General features: G+C 28.4%; 2 protein-coding genes across 2 annotated transcripts in view; one reads left to right on the top strand and one right to left on the bottom strand.

Moving 5' to 3' along the window:
- Positions 1-369: 369 nt before the first annotated feature.
- LOC127287752 (A disintegrin and metalloproteinase with thrombospondin motifs 3-like) lies at positions 370-6547 on the top strand. The gene is made up of 15 exons (XM_051314846.1): positions 370-1203; positions 1268-1455; positions 1582-1706; positions 1778-1870; positions 1958-2193; positions 2326-2478; positions 3556-3672; positions 3746-3878; positions 3940-4103; positions 4199-4499; positions 4602-4734; positions 4824-5089; positions 5199-5461; positions 5527-5782; positions 5864-6547. Exons 1-15 carry the CDS (start codon positions 653-655, stop codon positions 6122-6124), a joined length of 3240 nt encoding a protein of 1079 aa, XP_051170803.1. The 5' UTR covers positions 370-652; the 3' UTR covers positions 6125-6547.
- The window catches only part of LOC127287754 (uncharacterized), a 94416-nt gene continuing 75389 nt past the window's right edge, over positions 6210-25236 (bottom strand). The window contains exons 22-28 of the mRNA XM_051314848.1: positions 13161-13365; positions 10870-11128; positions 10624-10735; positions 10359-10481; positions 10097-10251; positions 8714-8793; positions 6210-8633 (exon numbers count right to left, since the gene is read on the bottom strand). Coding sequence (XP_051170805.1) covers positions 8465-8633; positions 8714-8793; positions 10097-10251; positions 10359-10481; positions 10624-10735; positions 10870-11128; positions 13161-13365 — 1103 coding nt within the window. The 3' untranslated portion in view covers positions 6210-8464. The remainder of the gene's footprint in view (positions 8634-8713; positions 8794-10096; positions 10252-10358; positions 10482-10623; positions 10736-10869; positions 11129-13160; positions 13366-25236) is intronic.

Genomic DNA, 25236 nt, shown 5'->3' with positions numbered 1-25236 from the left:
TTGCTTTTATGAAAAAGAAAATAAATACAGTAGAAATTTTGATTATGGCATATTGGTATGCTATAAATTTATTTTAAGATAAAGAAAGACCCCAGCAGATATATATGTGTAAGCTTGTCCAGATGACCCTTTTGTGGAAAATACAGAACAGTAAAGCGCCTTCAAGTATCCACAAGTCTGATGGCATAAAGCGGTCATTATTAGAATCTCGTGCGTGCCAAGAGGACATAATTCCATCTTCCACTCACTCACATTCGTTTGTATAAAGATATACATATATATATATATATATTTCAAACATTATATGAAGCTCACGTATTATATTCTACGAACGAAATAATTTCTCCATGTGGCTGCCAGTTGCGGCGAGGACATTCAGTCGACTGCAGTTTCACTCTAATTGAATGATAATTGTTAATTTTGTTCATTTATACACGCGACAGTGTAAATTTTTCAAATACCATAAGAATTTTACAAAAAAAAATTATTATCTTTATCAAAAATAAATCTTAATTACAAAAAAATGTTTCATAATTTAACTTTAGTGTCACAAGTGATTCTCAAAAGTGTTTTAATGAAATTTACAATTTTTTAAACTTGAAAATGTAATTTCATTATTTACAACAAAAAAAAGTAAAATACTTGCTTTTAAATGTTTTTTTTTATAGAGGAATCAACAAAAATGATTAATTTCTTTTTGATTATGATATTCTTGATACTAAACACAGGAAGTCAATCAGATTTCTTAGAGTCAAATTTTCAAGAAATTGTTTATCCCACTGTAATATCGCGAGAAGAAATTCGTAGAAGAAGATCTCTATTTGATATTGATGAGAATTCAATATTTATATCACTAAGTAATTGGACATTAAAAACAAAATTAAACAGTGCATTAATTATTCCATCATATTTTGATATTGATTGGATTCATTTAGAGGAGATTAAAAATGAAAAATCCAAATTTCCATTGAATTGTCAAGCGGTTCGTGGAATCATTGATAATGAAGAAAATAATTCTCTAGTTATATTGACAATATGTCAAAAAGAATTTTATGGTTTAATGATAATTGAAAATCGTTATTTTTTTCTACAACCAATAAAAAATGGAAAACATCTTCTTTTTGAGGATAAAAATATTAATTGGAAATCGATAAAGAATGATAATAATTTATTATTACAAACAAATAAAAAGAAAGAATTTAGGTATGAATATTTATTATTCAATTAATAAAATAAAAATTACAAAAACTTTTATTTTTTTAATTAGGAGAATAAAGAGGGATGAGAGAAAAGAAAATTTAGAAAAATTTTACAATTTAACTGGTGATACTTTTGAAATAGAAAGTGGAAAAGTTTTGATTGATGCTGAAAATCAGGAAACCTTGGAAAAAGAGCCAAATTTACAGGAAGTTGCATATTTTTTCGATAAAACTTGGAAATGGGCTAAACTTCCAAGTAGGTTATTTAAAACATTTAATTAAATCTTTTTTTCTCAAAAATCCAATTATGTTTCCTTATTTTCCCCATATAGTAAAATGACAAAAAACAAATTATGGATTGTTATTTAAATAATTTGTTTAGAAAGAAAAATTGTTTATGATAACGTCTATCCACGATGGTTGGAAATTGGAATCGCTGCAGATCATTCAGTAGTTGAGTTTCATGGTACTCGAATGCAACATTATATTCTTGCACTTGTAAATATTGTAAGTAATGATAATAATTTTTGTCATTTATTTTTTGTTAATTTTATTAATAATAATTTAAACTCGAATAGGTCAGTGCAATTTACAGTGATCCATCATTAAACTCAAATATGAAACTCGTTATTGCAAAAGTAATGCTATATACGAGTAAAAATGACAATATGGTATGAATTTTATTTTTAATTACAAATGAAAAACACAAAATTGAATTTTTAAATTGATGAGAAACATTTTTGTATAAAATTTTCAAGATTTCTCCAGGAAATGCTAGAAAATCATTAGAAAATGTCAACAAGTGGCATCAAAAATTGTTATCCACTACTGAAGAATCACACGATGTTGCTGTATGGCTGACGAGATTAGATATTGGAGGACCATCTGGATATGCTCCAGTTTCTGGAGTTTGTGATCCTTCTAGATCATGTGCTCTTAATCGTGATGAGGGCTTAAGTAGTGCTTTTATAATTGCACACGAAATTGCTCATATGTAAGTTTAAAACAATTATGAAAATCACATATTATTATTGAACCATCAGACTTTCTGCAGACAGAGATTTGATAAAAGTTTGTAAAAATGTATTGCACCAACTTTTGTATTTCTTTTTTCTCTTGTCATAAGTCTTGGATTATCACATGATGGTGATATTGATTCTGGAAATACTTGTGGAGAAGAGGCAATTTATGGTAGTGTCATGGCACCAATGGTAGCAGCAACATTTCGTCGATTTCACTGGTCATCATGTTCAAGAAACGAATTTCATCGAAAGGCTCAGTAAGTATCAATATCAATTCTAAACTTACATAGAAATAATGCTATAAATTGTGATATTTATTTTCTCTCACATTTATTATGCGTGTCAATTTCTCCGGCTTGTCCGCCTCTTCTGGGTTGGTTATTCACTTAAGTCCGAAACCAATTGCAGAAAATTTGCCAAACTGCCACACATAATTTTTTTTAATTAACGAACATTTTTCTGAATAAAGATAATCAAATTTAATATTAATCTTCTTTTTTTATTTATTTGTTTTTAACTTAATTCCGAAACCAATTGAAGAAAATTTGCAAAACTGCCACAAATGATTTCTTTCTTTAACGAAAATTTTTCTAAAAAAAGATAATCAAATTTAATATTAATCTTGTTATATTTTTTTATTCACTTAAGTCCGAAACCAATTGCAGAAAATTTGCAAATGTGCCACACAAAATTTATTTATTTAACTAAAATTTTTCGAAAAAAGATAATCATTTTTCATATTAATGTTGTTTTTTTATTCACTTAAGTCCGAAACCAATTGCAGAAAATTTGCAAATCTGCCCCTCCTCATAGCCTGTAGCAGCGCCAAGGTTGATATCTCCATTATCAGCTGCGGCGGGCTTTGTCTTCGCCTCAATGACAAGATCCTGAAGAGTCGTAAGTCCGTACGTAATAGTCATGTTGACATTCTTCTGGACTTTGCTAACTTTACCATCTTAGCGATCTCCTCTTTGATCCTCTGAAGACATTCAGCTTCCTCCTGCCTTAAAACACTTGCGTTCTTCTTCGATTGTCTCGTTGCTTGGATTAGACGGAAGGAAATTTCTTCTTCCGCTGGGAAGCAAACTTGCTCACTTCTAGCAGCGTCGACACTAGGGTATCCCTCCCCTGCACCGTAAATGTCTTTACTTAAACGTTTGCTTTCCATATCTCCTTATATTACATTTTGTTTTTTGGATGTCCTTTAGTGAAAAGTCCCACCACCACGACAAGTTCTACCAAGAATTTACATGATTCTTGTTGGTAAACATCTATCGGCGGGGAAATTTTATTTATTTAGTATTAAAAAATTCGTAAATAAAAAACTATTCTAGACAATGGTCGTGCCTGTTGAATCAACCCACAGAAGGAGAAAGTACAACACAAATTAAAGAAACTACCTTATTTACTTTTACAATGGATGAACAGTGTAGAATGGAATTTGGTGAAGGGTAATCTAAAGACATAAATTATTTACATACTCATCTCTTAATTGTGAATTACCAAAAAAAAAAATTCTTACAGTTATCAATTATGTCGCAGCATTGATTTACTAGAACCCTGTTCCTATTTGTGGTGCGGCAAACCGAATATATCAAAAATTTGTAAAACTAAAAAGGGACCACCTTTAGATGGAACAGAGTGTGGTGAAAATAAGGTAAAATTTTATATAACCAATATTTAAGATTTAAGAATTAGTAATTAAACTACCTTTTCAGTGGTGTATAAATGGATTTTGTGAGTCTATTGATATGAAATTTAATTTAAGTCCACTAGAACATGAAAAAAATGAATCTTTAAATAATTGGAGCAATTGGGATAAATGTTCAACAACCTGTGGAATTGGAATACAAATAAGAACAAGAAAATGTAGCGAATATAAGTAAGTTACTAAATTAATTAAGTTTGAAAAAGTTGGAAAAAAAGTTTTCTTATCAAAGTAAATTAACAACAATAAGTTTTATCTGTAAAATTTAGAACATCCATGGAGAATAATTGCAAAGAGAAAAGTCAAGAATTTAGAATTTGTCAACAGAATGATTGTCCAACAATGGTTGATTTAAGATCACAACAGTGTTCTCAACTTTCAAGTCTAATTGACATGGAGAAAAGTTTATTAATTCTCTACAATACATGGCTTCCTTATGTATCCGAAAAAGAGGAATTAAAATGTCAATTGATTTGCAGAAGTAAAGAAAGTGGAAATTTATATATTAGCAACAAGAATCTTAAGGATGGAACTCCATGCTCATATGAAAATAGTGATATTTGTGTTAAAGTAAGTTTTTTTCAATTTAGTAAGAAATATTTTCATTTGCAATAAATATAAATGAAAAATATAATACTGTATTAACAAATTAATACTTATATTAAATTTTAGGGGAAGTGTTACCCAATGGGATGTGACAAAGTTTTAAATTCTGAAAAAATAAAAGACTCGTGTGGGGTTTGCGATGGGGACAATTCAACATGCGAGAATGTTGTCAAAAAATTTCAGCGAAAATTGCGTAGACGTAAGTAGATTAAAAATTCACTTAGATTACGAATTCGTGAAACTAGGTCGCAAAATTAGATGAAAATTTTTATTGTTTGTTACATTTAGCTTCTGTACGATTAGGCGTCATTCCATCATCATCATACAATATCAGAGTCGATGTTAGTATTTCGGGATTAATGTACATTCAAAATAATAGTGTAATTATAACAATTAAAGATGGACGAAAGCAAAAAAATGATATCAAATATTTCGATTCACAAGGCAAGGGTAAAATTGTCATTGTAGAAGGAGCAGCATTTCGTCCTCAAAGAATTAATGAAACTTACACAATGTGGGCTAGAGGTCCTCTTCTTAAAGATATTGTTGTATCCGTAAGTGAATTAATTTAACTTAAAATTATTATATTAATTCGACTGAACTGAAAATGAATCATAATTTTTTGTTATCTTCTTTTGAAAAAAAAAAAAAAAATTACAACAGTTATCTCTATCAGATTTGGATGTAAGAAAAGGAGTATTTATATTCGCATTGTTTCGCTATGTCGTGAATCGGAATCAGAGAAAAGAAAATAAATATAATTGGTTATTAGGAGGTTGGAGTTCTTGTTCTGTTACTTGCGGTGGTGGATATCGTCATAAAACATTAGCATGTAAGGATATGGAAACAGGAAAAATTGTTCATAAAAAAAAATGTCATCTTACTTTGAAACCATTGGCAGACGTTGAGAAATGCAATTCATTTAGGTGGGAATTTAATAACTAAATTCACAAGCACTAGGCATTTTTATAATTATATTTTTAATTTACAGTTGTGAATTTAAATGGTTGGAAGGCTCTTGGGAAGGTTGTACAAAAACTTGTGGAAACAACGGTTATCAACAGAGACAATTATTTTGTGTACATTCTTCATTTACAGATAGTCACATGACGATGGACAATGAGCGTCTCGTTTATAAAACTATGGTCTCTCCTGATAAATGCCAAATGCAAAAGGAGCCAATTACAGAAAGAGAATGTAATAGAATTCCTTGTGCAGGACAATGGGTATACTCAGAATGGTCTTCGGTAGGAAAATAATTTTTGAAATTAAAAAAATGTTTTAAACTTTCAGTTTTACTGGGAAATTTTTTTTTTTTTTATCTGCAGTGTTCACAAAGTTGCGGAATTGGAATACAATCGCAAATTGCACGTTGTGTTCCACTTGAAGGTGAATCGTTTGCCTCTTGCAATGGTACATATTTACCTGACAAAATGCGATTGTGCAGAGGAGCAAGTAAAAGAAATCCAAATTGTGCAAATTATTGTCAGAAAGACAAGAGTCAATATTGTACTCTAAAAAATCTTAAACGTTACTGCCAAATTCCAGTTTTTCGACGAAAATGCTGTCACTCTTGTAAAAAGAATTAAAAAATCCTGAAAATTTCTATACCAAAAATTATAAGAGAAAAATAAAAAAATAGAGTTATGGTTAATTTAAAAAAAAAAAAACATATTGAGAACATAGTAGACTATAGGTTTTATTTTTACTCGAAGTGTACAATGCATACTGACATCGTTAGTGCTAAAATAAAGAAACAGAAAAAAAACAATATTTATGCAAAACTAATGCAACACAAAGATTCAGGACAATAGAAAATAAAAACCAAAACTTTCAGACTGTAAATCTATGGCCATTCGATCATACAAGTTTTCCTACGTTTAAAAAAATAGCATAAAAAGAAAAACAAATTGGCCGAACAAGGCGACGATTATTCACAAAAATTTAACTTGCCAGCGATTTTTTTTCGTTTCTTATAATCTAAAAACAGTCGCTTATAGTTATAATAGAATTTTTATCATTCGTTTCTTCCTCGCCATATGATTAATAGGCCACACGCAATTATTTCTTTTTTAACAGAGCGCTTAGTTAAACCTGACAAAAGAGAAAAAAATTTTTATTTTATTGTTTTTTTTTCTTCTTTTTTACCAGGAAATATTTTTATTGATATCAGGATGGATATGTGGATTTATAATGGCATTATGTTTTATTTTCAATATACATATACGTTGTTGGAAAAAGTGGATATAAATAGTGTAAAGCCAGTCAGAAGAATTGCTGACTAGAAAAAATGTGAATTTAAAAAATTCTTAAAAGATGTGCTGGTTTCATTATAGAGATTTTAATGCCCTTCATTTTAAGAATAGCCATTTGACTAACAATTTTTATTCTAGCTGCAATAACAGTTTTAACGATAAATATCTAGCATTTATTTTTAGTATTGTCTCATTTTTGAACTGCGTCCATATTGACGCCATTATTTTAAAACACGGTGAATTTGAAATTATTTTTAAAATTATTTAAATTTTTAACAGCACTAAATCTTTGCATTTATTTAATTAAATAATTGTTTGTAGATTAAAATCAAAAAATCGATCTGAATTTTAAATTATTATCTTGAGAAAGTATTTTAATAATAAAATAAAATATCTCAAGAAATAGTGGTTTTTTTTTCGTCATAAAAAAATGTGGTTACATTTCATTTAAACTATGCAATCAATTTTTATACACAATAATTATTTTTACATAATAATAATAATATTTTTTTATACATAATAAATTGTTTTATATATAATAAATGTTTTCTGTATATTAAATGTATTTTATATAATAGTTTTTATAATAAATGTTTTTTTTTTATATATGTAATAGATGTTTTAAATAATATTTATTTTTATAATAAATGTTTTCTATATAATTGCTTTCTTTTTATATATAATAAATGTTTTATATTATATAGTTAATCCGATTTTTTTTAATATAATTAATAAGATTTTTTATGTATAAATATTAAATTAGTTATTGTAATATGTATATAATTCGCAGACCTTAGGTCTTAAATCGTTCGTAATTTTTTTTTAAATACTAGGTATAAATAATGTTTACAAAAATATGAATTTCAGAAGGCTCAATAATAAAATTGATGGTGCATTATTTTATTTATTTCTAAAATTATTTCGGTAACTATATAATTAAGATTTCACTTCAACGAAATATGCTATTTATTAAGCAACATACCACAAGAAGTTTAATCTTGAAATCATTTTTAAAAAATTTTAAAAAGCGTGTAATTTGTACACGTTACAGGTGACAAAAAAATTCTCTTGAATGGAAGTCATAAAAATTTCTCAGATTAAATAAAAAATAAATAAAAAATTGGATAAATAGTTTATTAATGCGCTCTGGAATTATTATTAATTTTTTTTTTTTTTTGGTAGGCCCTTTTTGCGAGGAAAGTAGTATATATTGTGGATGTACAATTGCAAAATTGATATAACAATAATAAATTAATAAACGTTAATGTACACTACTTACATGTTACCTTAAAATTTATATTTGGTAGATGATACGTCAGAAAGACAAAAAACATTTGTCAATTTAACGAATTGATCTGGTCGCGATTGACGTGACAATGATCGCAGGAAGACTGGTGTATTTTTAAAAAATATGCAAATAGCTTCTCCATATAGCTATAAAAAAAAGATTTCAAAAGATGTCTTAATCTTTATTCTTTCAAAAAAAAACTTTCTTAAAAACATTTTTTTTAAAAACGTTTCAAAAAAGTGTCTTTTTTTTAAATGTATTTAAAAAAAATTCTTGGATTTGTTATTTTTCAATTAGATACATTTTGAGAAAGATAGTTCGACGTTTTAGCGAGCTCTTCCTTACGATCTTTTGGCTCGTTCGAGATCTCGAGATTTTAGCCGTCCTCACAATCTCTCCACGTAGTTTCCGGGAAATGTTCCAAAGTATCCGGTACGCTGACTAGAACCCACGTACCAGCCATCGTCACATTTTTCCATCACATAAACAGTATCTCCTTCTTTTAGTTCCAATTCATCTTCATTTTGCGGTCTATAGTTGTATAACGCTCGGTATCTGAAATGAAAAAATTTAATGTAAACTCGAGGGAGTGAAAAAAATGTTGCTAGTTTTTTCTGATGAAATTTTGAACTTACGCCATTGGTTCTGAATGAGTGTCGATGTGTAATGTTTCATTGACAGGCGCAACATGTAATTTACCTCCACCCAATCGTGGCTGAAAAAAAATATTACTGATAAATCGAAACGATAAATAAATTAAAAAAGGCCTTTATTCTATCCTTCCGCAACAAGGTTACATAAATTGTAAGTTCAAAGAAATTGGATCAGCTATGCAAAGAGAGACTAAAACAAGTCCTGTCATGATAATGTGTAAAAAAGAGGAACAGTAAAAAACTTTTCATTTCTAACTTCATAATTAGGACCATGGAGCCACTCAGTTTCTTAAGGTTCTCCAAGTCCGTTTGGAAAGACTTGGAATTAGAAAAGGTAGAGCTTTCAGCGTTTTTAGTGTCAGTAGAGGAAGCAGTTAGATTCTATCTAACCTATACAAGGAGACAATTTAAGAAGAACGCAAGAAGTATTTAAAGCTAAGGTAGGAAAAAGCTAAATGTCTTCAGAGGATCGAAGAGGAGATCGCTAAAATGGTAAAGTTTGTAAAGTCCAGAAGAATATCAACATGACCATTAAGTACGGACTTACGACTCTTCAGGATCTTGTCAGTGAGGCGAAGACAAAGCACGCCACAGCGGATAATGGAGATAGCAACCTTGGTGGCACTACATGCTATGCGGAGGGGCAGTTTTGCAAATTTTCTGCAATTAGTTTCGGACTTAAGTAAATAAAAATAACTAAAATAACAAGATTAATATTAAAATTGATTATCGTTTTTTAGACAAATTTTCGTTAAATAAAAAAAATTATGTGTGTCAGTTTGGCAAATTTTCTGCAATTGGTATCGGACTTAAGTGAATAAAAATAAATAAAATAACAAGATTATTATGAAAATTGATTATCTTTGTTTAGAAAAATTTTCGTCAAAAATGAAAATTTTGTGTCGCAGTTTTGCAAATTTTCTGCAATTGGTTTCGGACTTAAGTGAATAAAAATAAATAAAATAACAAGTCCGGAGAGGACTAATGGGGAAGGAGGATCGACAGGTCTCACTGGAGATCCGCAACCTGGATGATGCTCGTTCGATGCCACCGCTGCTTGGCATACGGCCACATAGGAAAAGTTTTTCAGGTAACAGACAAATCGACTTTATGCTTTAAATGTGGTGAAGTCGATCTTAAGTTTGCAAACTGCAGTAGAAGCCTAAGCTGCTTCTTATGTAGAGAAAAGTATATAGTGATAAGGCGAAAAATAGCCATAACGAAGGTAGCAGAGGAGTAGGTCTTAAAATCAACAATATTGTAGCCCAGTTTCCTTTTTTTTGTTTTGTTGCTTTAGTCAACATTTGTTTTTATGTTATTCAATACTTAATGTTGAATTAATCTATTAGAAATTAAAAAACTTACAAGTGAATTATAATGTGGTTGGGAAGAATTGGTATTAATTGGTATTGAAGGTGTATAATGATGAGGACCCATGCTCATTTTTCCGCTCGATGTACCATTCGATAATAAACTATGAGCTGCTGGCGATGCAATAGGTTTACTTTGAACAGGTGTTTCTGTAATTTAGAAAAAAATATGCTGAAACGTTTTTAGAATACAGTGCAAAATATTTTTCTAAAATTCAATAAATTTTATAAGATATTTTACGAAAAATTAATTTTACCTGGCCTGTGTCCTGGCTCGATGATAACATCAACATAAGAAATAGGAAAAATTCCTTTTCTATTTCCAATACGTCCTTCGTACCAATTTTCATCAACTCTTCTCGTTAAAACCACTAATTCTCCTGTAAATTATACGATTTTATTTTCATATTCTTGATATTAAAATTATAGAGTAAATAAAAAAAGGTCTAACTATTAAATTTTCATATAATATTGGAATTTAAATTAAATTTGATCATATAATGAATTTATTAATTGCTGCACCTTTTGCCAACGATAATTCCAGATTAGTCTGAGCGATAAAATTGAATTTGGCTCGTGCCTGTCCTTCGTAGGGTTTCTTTGGCGTTGTCCTAATTCCATCAAATGGAAGGATCTACAATTAAAATGTAATTTATTTGATAATTAATTTGTTTTAATTTAGAATCAATTTTTTCAAAAAAAAACTTTTGTAAAGAAATATTATTTTCGTTAAATTATAATTTTTAGAATGTCTGTCTTTTTTATTACCTCAACGTAATTGAATGGAAAAAGTCCGAGCATTGCATTGTGCTCTCCCTCATACCAATTTTTATCTACTTGACGTCTGACAAAAATAAGATCTCCTCTACGGAAAGTCAACTCTCGTGGAGATTGGCCAATAAAATTGTAAAGAGCCCTTGCCACCAATCGTGGTTCCGGTGTTTGCTCCTGGGATCTGCTTCTGTAGCTAAGGTCGTCAAGAAAATCATCGTATCTGTTCAGTGATATCGGGGACTTCTGAGAAGGTCTGAAATTTTCAACAAAAAAAATGTAACGCCATAAAATTTATATTACAGAAAAAATAATTGCCAACTTTACAGGATCGTCATAAAAAAACCACAAAGAAAACTTCAAACAAAACCCGACACTGTAAAGGAAAATCAAATCATAAATTATCAAATTATAATGATTTCAAAAAAAAAAATTATTTTACAAATCTGTACTAAAGTATAAATTTTTAAATTAAAAATACTAATTATCAAATTAATAAATAGAAAAACAATTTAACTTTTCTTTTCATTGAACATAAATAAATTGTAACTATTGATTCTTCAAATCAGGAAATTTATTATTTTCGGTATACAAAAAAATATAACTTAAATAAACCATAATTAAAATGAAATAGAAACACTTTTAAAAATTTAATGACACTGAAGTTAAAAAGACTATATTTTTTTTAAAGTTATACTTCTTATTATGGATGGTTAACATTGTTCTTTATTTTACCATTTTAAACGGGACTAGACTTAGCGTTCCTTTCATTATTTAAAATTTGTCGATGTGTATCGCGCGTAACAAGAAACTTTGCGTGACCCTGAATTATAGCTATTCTTTTTTATATTTAGCAGTATGCGTGAATTCCGTTGCATTCGAGTAGAACGTATATTATTAACTTTGTAATATTTAATTTTCAATCGTGTGAAGTTTATTTTCAATAAATTAATTTTTTCAACGTGTGAAAAAATAAATCAAATAACAAGATAAATATTAAAATTGATTATCTTTTTTTAGAAAAATTTTCGTTAAATAAAATAGTTACGTGTGGCATGTTGCAAATTTTCTGCAATTGGTTTTGGACTTAAGTGAATAAAAATAAATAAAATAACAAGATTAATATGAAATTTGATTATCGTTTTTTAGACAAATTTACGTTAAATAAAAAAAATTATGTGTGGCAGATTGGCAAATTTTCTGTAATTGGTTTCGGACTTATGTGAATAAAAATAAATAAAAAAAGAAGATTAATATGAAAATTGATTATCTTTTTTTAGAAAAATTTTCGTTAAATAAAATAATTGTGTGGCATGTTGCAAATTTTCTGCAATTGGTTTCGGACTTAAGGGAATAAAAATAAATAAAATAACAAGATTAATATTAAAACTGAATATCTTTTTTTTAGAAAAATTTTCGTTAAATAAAAAAAATTTTGTGTGGCACATTTGCAAATTTTCTGCAAGTGGTTTCGGACTTATGTGAATAAAAATAAATAAAAAAAGAAGATTAATATCAAAATTGATTATCTTTTTTTAGAAAAATTTTCGTTAAATAAAATAATTGTGTGGCATGTTGCAAATTTTCTGCAATTGGTTTCGGACTTAAGGGAATAAAAATAAATAAAATAACAAGATTAATATTAAAACTGAATATCTTTTTTTAGAAAAATTTTCGTTAAATAAAAAAAATTTTGTGTGGCACATTTGCAAATTTTCTGCAATTGGTTTCGGACTTAAGTGAATAAAAATAAATAAAATAACAAGATTAATATGAAATTTGATTATCTTTTTTTAGAAAAATTTTCGTTAAATAAAATAGTTATGTGTGGCATGTTGCATATTTTCTGCAATTGGTTTCGGACTTAAGTAAATAAAAATAAATAAAATAACAAGATTAATAGGAAAATTGATTAGCGTTTTTTAGACAAATTTTCATTAAATAAAAAAAATTATGTGTGGCAGTTTGGCAAATTTTCTGTAATTGGTTTCGGACTTATGTGAATAAAAATAAATAAAAAAAGAAGATTAATATGAAAATTGATTATCTTTTTTAGAAAAATTTTGGTTAAATAAAAAAAATTTTTTGTGGCGCATTTGCAAATTTTCTGCAATTGGTTTCGGACTTAAGTGAATAAAAACAATAAAATAACAAGATTAGAATTAGTTTAGTTCAATATTTGGTGAATCTTGGCTGACAATATTTTATCAAAATTATTCAATTTTGTCCATTACTTTTTATGATATTTGAAAGCTATCTTTTTTGAATTGAAAAAAATGATTTCTTACATAAAATTGTCTGTATGACGACGTGAATCAATGTCGTGAAGTTCCTGAAGATATTTCCGACGTCTTTCCTCCTGATACACTCGGCGCATATTTTCCGCACTTCTACGAGCCAGCTCCTCCTCGCTCAGGATCTCTTTAGTTTCTGTACGAACTGGAGATCGATAGTGAATTGTCACCTCTCCTTCCACATATCTCCTCGGTGATTCTGTGGTTAAAAAAATAACAAATTATAATTTTTATTTGCAATGAAAATAATTTATGTGTAATTTAATTAATGTTTTAATTAATTTTTTAATATTTAAATTAGAAAAAAAAGAAATATTCAACTATTTTTGGAAAGTTTTGGTTCAATACTGGGCTAATATTGTCGGAATGAGAATTAACAATTTCCTACTACTATATATCCGAAAACAAAGGGAAATAATTTTTCTCTTTCCTAGTAGAGGGAATTTATTTCCGTTTATTAATTTTGTGAAATCTGAACTGATAATATTCTCTCATATTAAAAAAGAAGTCCCAGAGAACGGAAGTATATATGCGAATGTCGAAATATGTCGGGTTTCTAAAAGAAAAAAAAAACGAGACTATCGAAGCGTTCAATCATGCCTGGCTCAACTTCCGGTGCTCGACATAAAGTATGTTAACTACTGCAGTTGTTTCTTTGCTCCCAAGTTCCGCCCTGGCGTCTCATTTGACTGGTGGAAATTATATGATTATCAATACAACTTTTCCATATTTAATTATAAAGATATTTTTAAAAAATTTAAATTTTATTTGTTTATTTAATGTTTTTAATTTTCTATTGTTTCAAATTCAAAACAATGTTTTTCTATTCAAAAACTTTCGCTTCAGTTATCGTAATTATAAATTCTATTAAATCGTCAGTTTCTCGAGTGCGGGAAAAAAAATCACGCGATTTTTGATTCAAGAAACAGAATTGTCGGGAAAATTATACAAATGAAGAGAATGAAAGCAACGAGAATTTCACATACTTTATCTCCTGGTCCCTCGTTTATATTTAACATTTCTATTGCAATTATGAACTCTAATTAAGAACAATTGGCAAATTTCAATGAATGAAAGTGACACTATATTTACGTTAATATTGAAATTTTTTTGAGGAATTAAATATATGAAGTTTCATTAACTAATTTTATAAATTGTATATATTATGTAAAAATTTTTTTTAAAAATATTAACAAAATATTGAATCAATTTTTGATTTCCAATAATAAATTTTTTAAAAAAGAACAATTTAAATGGAAGCAGGATGTAGACTTAAAATGACCCACATAATACTAGTTCAGTTTACTTCTAAGGCTTGAGACTGAAACATTGCATTAAATTTATTGATTTTGTATTCCATTAATTTAACAAAAGAATTAAGTTCAAAATAATATGAAAATAATTTTAATTAAATAAAATATAAATAATAATTTTATAAAATTTGTTGAATATTACAATTTTTATATAATTTTGACCTGTTTCTCAACTTGAATGAAACAAAAGTTGTGTCTAAGCACTGTCTGGATATTTTAATTCATAATTTCCGTAATGCATCATCTTTCTCTGTAACACTATGAAGGCGATGAAATTGTACAAGTCGTGACTCAAATGAATATTGCATAATGAATGAGGCAGCTTACATGTAAAATTATTTATAAAAATCTCATAATTAATATTTTTTATCGTTTTCTTAAAATCATATTTTTCTTGAAAAAAATTATTTTTTCCTTTTCTATCCTATTTTTTCTAAATTATAAAATATTCAAAAAAAATTAAAAACTCGGTATTAAAAAATAATAAATATATTTTAACTCACAATATTCCAATCAGGAAGAACAAAAGTTGTCAGATAAAATCACGTATCAACGAATTTTTTTTTTTTTTTTTTAATTATCGCGCGATATTAGGATGAAGCGGATCAAGAGCAGTGGTTCTCATTCTAATCCATTTAATACCGACTATATTCGTCTATATTTTATAGTTTTAAAATTAATTTTTCTATTCTTTAAATATAATTGATAAATGTTAACTTTTAATATAAAACTAAAACAACAAAGTAATTTTGAAATTAAATTTCAAAAAATACAAAAAATAATTTTTTTTTTTGTAAATAAATTGAAAAACACATGTGTCATTAACCGGCGAGATTTTGCAACTGATATGATATTACAATGCGACATAACATGCAGGTTTGACCAACATTATGAGTTGAAAGTCTGTGTTTAATGCGCATGCTCAGTGACTTTCATGACACGAATTGTACTCATCCCGATTCTCTCTATATGCACTCACAGTATATAAACAATAAGATTCATGTCATTGACTCTCACGTGATGACAATGCATTCACTACACGAGATGAAAAAGACACGTGCTTCCTATTAAATTTTTTTTTACATGTATCGTTATTTTAATTTTTAAAAAAACTGTATATTTCGGGGTAAGTTGGCGCATTTTTTTTTTTTGAAATTTTTTAAAATAGTAAAATGAAATTCTCTCATAAATACAATTTTTGAAAATTAATATTCATTATAAAATGTGTGTTTTTTTTCTAATAAAATCAAAATTCATTAACAAAATTAGAAAAAAAAATTTTAATGCGCCAACTTACCCCGGTTAAAAAAAGCATAATAAGATAAAGAAAAATTATGATAAATTACTCATTTTCATTTTATCACAGTATTGACTGTATGGAATTGGTCCATAAAGGGATGTATGTACATTTCCACTTGTTGATGAATGTTTATTAATCTTATCCCATTGATGTAAACTATCACTATTAGTATCATTTTTTTCATATTTTTGATTTTGATGAAAAACACTTGGCAATGTAGCACAACGCGATAAATCGGCTAGGGAATTTTTAAAATTATTCACCAATTGTGGTGATAAAAGATCATTTGTATTTGTTAAATCACAACACGATTTATTTAAATTTCTCCCTTCATATGTTGTATTCTTATTGATATTCTCACAATTTGACAAAAATGACGACGATCTTGAACAATTTAAAGGAATATCATTTTTTCTATTCACAAAAGATGTTCTACTACTCTCCAACAAATTTTTCATCTCTAAATTATTCTTTCTACTTTCATCTTGATTGAAATTCTCATTTTTATTTATATTGGAAATTGTAAATTTTTGATTTTCACTTTCATTTGATTTCGTTTTTTCATTGGTAACATTTTTTAGTACACCATGAGAAACTCTTGTCACATCAACAGTGTAAGTTGGCACAAAATTTTGTTGATCGTAACGTTCATTGACTTTCGACAAATCAAGTGGTGGTGGAACATTTTTTTTTCGTTTTCTAATTGACGATGGCGTTGAACATTTTGATTCTTTATCAGACGAATCAGAAATATTGACATAGGTGGCAAAAAATTTTGAATCATCGACATTATCTTCATTGCATGGTAGTGGTTTGTATGTATAAGCGTTTGTGGAAAAATTATTATTTCTATTCACCATGAAATTGGAGGATTCATTTTTTGTCGTAACATTATAAGTGGAGCCATTCACTGAAACTCGTGCTATTGAATTCAATTGTTGTAGAACCGGAAGATTTGGAAGTGATTGATGAAATTTAGTGGATAAACAATTGGAGGATGTTTTTTCATTTTTCAATTTATCATCACGATAATTGGAGATAATTGGTGTTAGGGAATTTAATTTTTTCTCTCGATTTTGATAATCAAAAAGAATATCAAATGATTCACTTCTCTCAATTGGTGAACATTCAGAAAATTTATCTCTTATTTTTTCCATTCCGAAATAAATTTTTGGCAAGGATCTCTTTATTTCAGTATCATTTATAATAGAAGGATTCTCTTCCATTTTGGTACTATTTTCTGTTTTTATTTTAGTACCATTTTTTTCTTTAATTTTGGTACCATTTCTTTCTTCAGTTCTGGTACCACTTCTTCTTTCCGTTCTGGTACCATTTTCTGATTCATGTTTGGTACCACTTATTTCTTCCATTCTGGTACCACTTATTTCTTCAGTTCTGGTACCACTTCTTCTTTTCGTTCTGGTACAATTTCCTGATTCAAATTTGGTACCAGTTATTTCTTCCATTCTGGTACCACTTCCTACTACTTTGGTACCACTTTTTTCTTCAATTCCTGATCCTCTTTCTCGTACTTCGGTACCACTTCTTTCTTCAGTTCTGGTACCACTTTTTCTTTCTGTTCTGGTACAATTTTCCGATTCAAATTTGGTACCACTTATTTCTTCACTACTGGTACCACTTCCTACTACTTTGGTGCCACTTTTTTCTTCGATTCCTGAACCTTTTTCTCGTACTTCGGTACCACTTCTTTCTTCAGTACTGGTACCACATCCTACTACTTTCGTACCACTTCTTTCTTCACTACTGGTACCACTTCCTACTACTTTGGTACCACTTATTTCTTCACTACTGGTACCACTTCCTATTACTTTGGTACCACTTCTTTCTTCACTGCTGATACCAATTCTTCCTTTGATTTCGTCATCAATTTTTTCAGTTTTATAACTTTTGAATTGAATTTCATTTTCCCTGAGAATGCTAATGTTTTCATCATCAACAGATTCTGGAGTATTACTAAAATCGGCACGTGATTTTCGGCCATTTATACTGCTGTCAGCTGATTGATTACTTTGACTTGTGAGTGTTTCAGTGCTGCCAAATCCCATTCCCAAATGTTTCGATCTTATGGGACTGATAAATTTCTCCGAAATGGTATTTCTTCTTTGGCTCAAATTACTCACGGGTGTATCGGCGAAAAATTGTCGTCGTAAATATCGATTGTATTCAAATATCTCTTGTAATCTTTCACGACTACCGCTTAAATTGGACTTGTCATTTTTTAAATTTTGAAAACGTTCCGTTGTTCTAAGAAAAGATGATGATGTCTTTTTTTTCGATTCCAACTGTTTTTCCTGTGCAATTTCATTATTTTGACTTTGTACTATGGCTGGATTTTGATTTTCCGATTCAATCATTTCATGATTTTTCAATTCAGCTTTCATTTCACTGGATTTAATTTTGTAATCGGATTTTATGTCATTTTGAAAATTTGATTTTAATTGATTTTGTGATTTGAATTTTCTTTGATTTGGATTGTCATCATTTTTATGATCCTTCAAATTATTGATGGGAAAATTTTGATAGTTTGGTTCATTTTTTTGTTGATGATTTTGATCATTTAAATAAAGATCCTTGGAATAAAATTCTTCATTTTCATTGGGAAATTGATGATTTTCTTTAGAAAATTGATGATTTTTTAAAGATTGTTGTGTATAAATTTGATAACACTCATTTGATTCAAATTGATGATTTTTTGGATAATTTTGTTTATTTTCTTTTAAATGAAACTTGTCTTGTAAATGATTTTCTTTTGAATTAAATTGATGATTTTCTTTAGGACAAAATTGATGATCTCTCAAAAAATTATCATCATCTTTTAAATAAAACTCCTGACCACTTATCAAGGGAAATTGATTTTTTTCATTATTCTGATAATCATTTAAATAACTATTGTCAATATTTTTAAATTGATAATGATCATTTGAATGACTTTTATCATTTTTTCTTGGATTAAATTGTGAACTTCCTTGGAGGCAAATTTGACAATTTTTTTCCAAACAAATTGGACAATCACTGGTTAAACAAAATTGACAATTATCTTTAAGACAAATTTCTTTGGCGTAAAATTGATCATTGGATCGATAATTAGAAGAATTTGAATTTTCATAAGAATAACGATTTTGACAAGATGATTCTTCTAGGACCTCATCACCAAAATATGATCTCTCAAATTCTGTTCTTGGTTTCCAGGTGAATCGATTGACATTTGTTAGGGAATTCATTGAGTCAGTTGATGATTTTGTCATTGCAATATCCTCCAATTTTTGAGGACGATGAACATAAACGAGATTTGCTTTTTGTACTTCGGGCATTGATCGTCGACGAACTGTATGCCTTTCAAGATTATCGTATTCGCGATTTTTTTTAACTCGACGTTGATGATTATTTTGCTCTAAATGATCAATATTTTTCGTGAGATCATTCCACTGAACACTATGTTCCAAGTCTTCAACCAACGGAAATAGTCTTTCCGGCATACGCGACGGTGATACCAAAACACTTCTCATGGCAAAATTCACTTCACTTCAATTTTATTTTCTATTTCCACTTTCATCACATTCGACGTCAAAATAATAATAGATCCTATAAACATTCGTATGACAATTTCCATTTTTCACTAAGTTTCACTTTTTTTTTTAAATTTTGATATTCTATTTGATTTAATTTAATTAGAAAATAACTTTGTTTTTTTTATTTAATTCCGATAATTAATTTTAAGGACAATTTAGTTTTTTTAAAAAAAATTATAGAAGGAAAGTTAATTTGAGAGATGTAAACATTGATGAGGTTTAAAAAAAAAAAAAATAATTTTCGTGGTTTTTGAATCGCGGTTAGATTTAATTTCTTTTTGTTGTGGTTTAAAATAAACGATTTCAGCAAAGAGATCGTCTCTATTCGGTAGTTGAAACAACACTGGTATAAGTTTCTTGGGATCGTGGAGAGGCCCAGGGCCTCGGGCCAGAGACAATGCCCCTGCCCCCAAGAAGATCGCCACGCTAGTTTACCTTACGGTCGGAATTGCTTCGCCAACTCATTCAACAGGGAATCGAGGTTCTCATCCAAGTCACGCTCACCAGCCTTGTCAGATCCCTTAATCTCGAGATTCCGATATATATAAAATATATACATATATATAGTGCGAGAGAGAGAGAGAGAGAGACAGACCTGCCGGAAGAGAGCAACAAGTCTCGCGAATTTCCAATTTAATTGCGTTCACGACCCTATCCTATATAATAGGATTTTTCCATGTTCAATATTTATCTACTCATTATTTACTACCTTATCATTGCCTACCATTATTATTTCTTTGATTTTTAAATCTCTTTTGCTTTATTTCATATATTTCTTGCATACTATTTATTACCTATTATTATTCCTATTATTATTATTTTTATTATTATTATTATTATTATTATTATTATTATTATTATTGAAGTACTTTAAAATACTTTAAAGTAAGTATTTCTAAGTATTTAAAGTATTATTAAATACTCATAAATCCTGAAAAGTATTTAAAATATTTTCAAACACATTTAAAAGTATTCAGATCATATCCTAGTACATCAGATATCATTATAAAACATCGGAGTACTTCGTGGTACATCAGAAAACATTACAATACGTCAGAGTATATTAGAATATACATAAAAGTACAATATAATACTTTAGGGTTCAATGGAGAACATCAGAAAGCACCAGAGTACTTCATAGTACATTAGAAAACATTATAGTACATTAGTAAACATCAGAGTACTTCATAGTACATTAGAAAACATTATAGTACATTAGTAAACATCAGAGTACTTCATAGTACATCAGAAAACATTAGAGAACATTAGTAAGCATCAGAGTACTTCATAGTACATCAGGGTACATCAGACAACATCAGCATATATATGAGAGTACTTCATAGTACAATAGAGAACTTCAGAATACATTAGAGTACTTCAAAGTACATCAGAAAACATTATAATACGTCAGAGTATATTAGAATATACATAAAAGTACAACATAATACTTTAGGGTTCAATGGAGAACATCAGAAAGCACCAGAGTACTTCATAGTACATTAGAAAACATTATAGTACATTAGTAAACATCAGAGTACTTCATAGTACATTAGAAAACATTATAGTACATTAGTAAACATCAGAGTACTTCATAGTACATCAGAAAACATTAGAGAACATTAGTAAGCATCAGAGTACTTCATAGTACATCAGGGTACATCAGACAACATCAGCATATATATGAGAGTACTTCATAGTACAATAGAGAACTTCAGAATACATTAGAGTACTTCAAAGTACATCAGAAAACATTATAATACGTCAGAGTATATTAGAATATACATAAAAGTACAACATAATACTTTAGGGAACAATGAAGAACATCAGAAAACACCAGAGTACTTCATAGTACATCAGAAAACATTAAAGTACATTAGTAAACATCAGAGTACTTCATAGTACATCAGAAAACATTAGAGAACATTAGTAAGCATCAGAGTACTTCATAGTACATCAGGGTACATCAGACAACATCAGCATATATATGAGAGTACTTCATAGTACAATAGAGAACTTCAGAATACATTAGAGTACTTCAAAGTACATCAGAAAACATTATAATACGTCAGAGTATATTAGAATATACATAAAAGTACAACATAATACTTTAGGGAACAATGAAGAACATCAGAAAACACCAGAGTACTTCATAGTACATCAGAAAACATTAAAGTACATTAATAAACATCAGAGTACTTCATAGTACATCAGGGTACATCAGACAACATCAGAATACATCAGAGTACTTCATAGTACAATAGAGAACTTCAGAATATATTAGAGTACTTCAAAGTACATCAGAAAACATTAAAGTACATTAATAAACATCAGATTACTTCATAGTACATCAGAAAACATTAGATTACATTAGTAAACATCAGAGTACTTCATAGTACATCAGGGTACATCAGACAACATCAGAATACATAAGAATACCTTATACTATATCAGAAAATACCAGAGTACTTCAAAATACAATGGAGAACATCCGAATACATCAGAATACTTCAAAGTATACCAGAGTACTTCATAGTACATCAGGATACATCAGAGTACATCAAAATACATCAAAGTACTTCAGAGTACATCCGAGTACACCAGACTACATGAGATTTCTCTACAGTACGATAGAATAATATATATAAAAAAATATAGTTTTTATGAAATACAGTAATATTTATTTTTGGGATATTTTTTGGAAGTTCATTATAAAAATTGAATTTGTAACTTTTCATCGTCTTTTTTTTCTCTTCAAAATCTCTCAAATTTGTGGTTATAACACTAGCATGTACCTAATTTCAAAACTATAATAAGTTTGAACAAATTTAAAACATTATTGCGTGAATATATGTTGAGATTTTGTAGAGGTAGGCCGAGGTCGAAACTATTTGGCAAGGAAACGGATGAGCTTACGTCCTTCGATCAAAGTATGCAATTTTCATGGCAAACCAACGACATCAAAAAATTCCTTGAAAATTATCCTCAAATTAAATCAATTTAATTTATCAGTAAAAATAAAAAAATATTTCTTTTTCATTTATAACTATTTTTTAAATACTCATCTATTTCATAATTATTACCTAATTATTTATTATTATTATTATTATTATTATTATTATTATTATTATTATTATTATTATTATTATTATTATTATTAATATTGTCTTTTAATTGTATTTTTTTACTTTTTTATTCTTTTCTGATTATACTTTTACATTTATGAAAGTTTCTATATATTACGTTAAGTTTTTCACGCTTGGTGAGAAATATTTTTTAATTAAATAAAATACATTAATAATAATCTTTCTAATTAGTTTCAAAAATTATTATTAAAAAAAAAGTATTATTAATAATTAATAGAATTTTTTTTTTTTTAAGAGTTATCGCAATAATTTGACATTTATTATTACTATAATTTATTATGATTCTTGTTGTTTTATGGCGTATCAACTTTGTAATTAGCGGAATATTAATTTTGTTATTATTGTTTTTAAGGTAATACGCGATTATAGACTTGCAAATGTTTTTTTTTTTTTTTTTTTTGTGTGAATTATGTTACTTGCACTCTCACACCTGTCAAGTGCGTAATTCTATTCTAATTAGTGTCTCCCGAGCAATGTGGAGCGTAAATTTCTACAATACCCGCAGTGCAAAAGTAACGGCTCGATTTTTCAACGAAAGTAGATTTCACTATTGACCGAATAAAAAATATTCTAATTAATTAACAATCCCGTTTGCCAGCGAAAATTATTCATAATGCACTCTCTTTCATTCAAGTTTCATATCTCTCGTGAAAAAAAAAATTTCTATAGAAATTATCATTATCCTTGAGAAATTAAATATTATATTAATATAAATAAATTCTAAGGTAAATGAAAGTAATATATTTTTTTTTTAATTCCAAACTAATTTGATAAATTACTAAATTTATTGTTAATAATAAAAATTGTCATTTTTTTTCTAATGGAAATTGGCATATGAATTGGAAAATCCTATATTCAATTTTACATTGAAATGTTTATGAATAAATCATTGAATTAATGGTATTAAGAACAATATGATTGAACTGCGAGGTTTTTTTTTTCATCACGTGCTCATGACATCACTCGTGATAAGATCCAACGATTTTGCCCCTAATACCTCGTCATCACATAATTTTTTTTTTTTTTTTCATTCCATCGAAATATTTTCTTTTAATTTTGAAACAAAAAAACCACCAAATTTCTCAGGTACTTGGAATTTTTCAATTAACACCAAGTAACTTACTAAATCACTTATAATTTTCACTTTAATTTTTTTCGAATCCTCAATGAAATTATTATCACAATTTCAAAACGATACCGGATGTCACATAAAACTTCACTTAATCCTTGTGTTCTTCAATATTGTTGTTTCATTAAAAAAAATAAAAAAAAAAAAATTTAAATAGAAGGAAAAATATTGAAAATAATAAAAAAAATTTAATTTAAAAAAATAAAACAAAAATATAAAAGAAAATCTTCAAGGACTTGAATTGACAAGTAGAAATAGAAGGTGCGTTTGAGACATTGAAATGTGGCGCGACGGTGGCGTCTGACAGTTTGAAGTTACAACGCAAGACTCGTCTGCATTACTGCAGTTTTAAATGCACTTTACGTTTTGAAGGAGGAGCGCGCTTATTTTCCCACCGGTTCGAATTTATTCGGCGATGCACGACCAAGAAAGAGAAAGAGAGAAAGAGATTGTCCGCATATGATTGTTAACTGTCTAGAGTGTAGACTTCCTCCAATCGACTTCGTTTTATTGCAGTGGTAATAATTCCCTAACCAAGTACCATCACGTGCTTAAAAGAAACCACTCAATATAATAAACTATATATATATACAAACACCAGTAAAACAAGTGAGACTCATACTATATCTTTGACAAAGTATAACGCTTATCGCTTTTTAAATGGGGGCAATAGGTATTAATTAAACTTCAATTTTTTTTTGTCTATAGAATTCTTTAAATATCTTTATTATTTATCGAATAATAAAAGCGCATTAAGGTACTTTAAAAATATTTAAAAATCGTAATAAAAATATTTAGAATACTTAAAAATATATTAGAGAACATCAGAAAACTTCAGATAACATTAGAGTACAATAGAGTACATCAGAGTACTTTAGAGTACAATAGAGTACATCAGAGTACTTCAGAGTACATCAGAGTACATTAGAGTACATCAGAGAACATGAGATAATATTGAAGTACTTCAGAGAATATCATAAAACACCAGAGTACTTCATAGTACATCATAAAACATTAGAGAACATCAGAGTACTTTAGAGTACAATAGAGTACATCATAAAACATTAGAGAACATCAGAGTACTTTACAGTACAATAGAGTACATCAGAGTACTTCAGAGTACATTAGAGTACATCAGAGAACATGAGATAATATTGAAGTACTTCAGGGAACATCAGAAAACATCCGAGTATTTTATAATACATCAGGGTACATCAGCGAACATCATAGAAAACAACACATTATGTCATAGTACATCAGAGAACGTCAGAAAACATCAGAGTACTTCATAATACGCCAGAAAACATTAGAGTACATCAGGGTACATTAGAATACAAAGGAGTACCTCAGAGTACTTTAGAGTACTTCAGTGTACATCAGAAAACATCAGAATACTTTATAATACGTCCGAAAACAGTAGAATACATCAGAGTATATTAGAATACATAAAAGTACATAGGAGTACATAGGAGTACATAGGAGTACATCAGAGTACTTCAGAATACATCAGAGTACATAAGAGTACATAAGAGTACATAAGAGTACATAAGAGTACATAAGAGTACTTTAGAGTACATCAGAAAACATCAGAATAC

Source organism: Leptopilina boulardi, unplaced genomic scaffold, assembly GCF_019393585.1.
Source record: "Leptopilina boulardi isolate dan_hultmark-lab unplaced genomic scaffold, ZJU_Lbou_2.1 LbouV2_372, whole genome shotgun sequence".
In the NCBI taxonomy this organism is placed as follows: domain Eukaryota; kingdom Metazoa; phylum Arthropoda; class Insecta; order Hymenoptera; family Figitidae; genus Leptopilina; species Leptopilina boulardi.
The sequence above is the reverse complement of the archived record's forward strand: the minus strand, read 5'-3'. Positions and strand labels throughout refer to the sequence as shown.

Bases quoted from the DNA above. Each gene is read 5' to 3' on its own strand.
- LOC127287752 (XM_051314846.1), top strand. From the start codon at position 653: ATGTTTTTTTTTATAGAGGAATCAACAAAAATGATTAATTTCTTTTTG. The intron at 1,456-1,581 runs GTAGGTTATTTA...TAATTTGTTTAG, and splicing joins GAAATGGGCTAAACTTCCAA to AAAGAAAAATTGTTTATGAT. The intron at 3,673-3,745 runs GTAATCTAAAGA...AAATTCTTACAG, and splicing joins AGAATGGAATTTGGTGAAGG to TTATCAATTATGTCGCAGCA.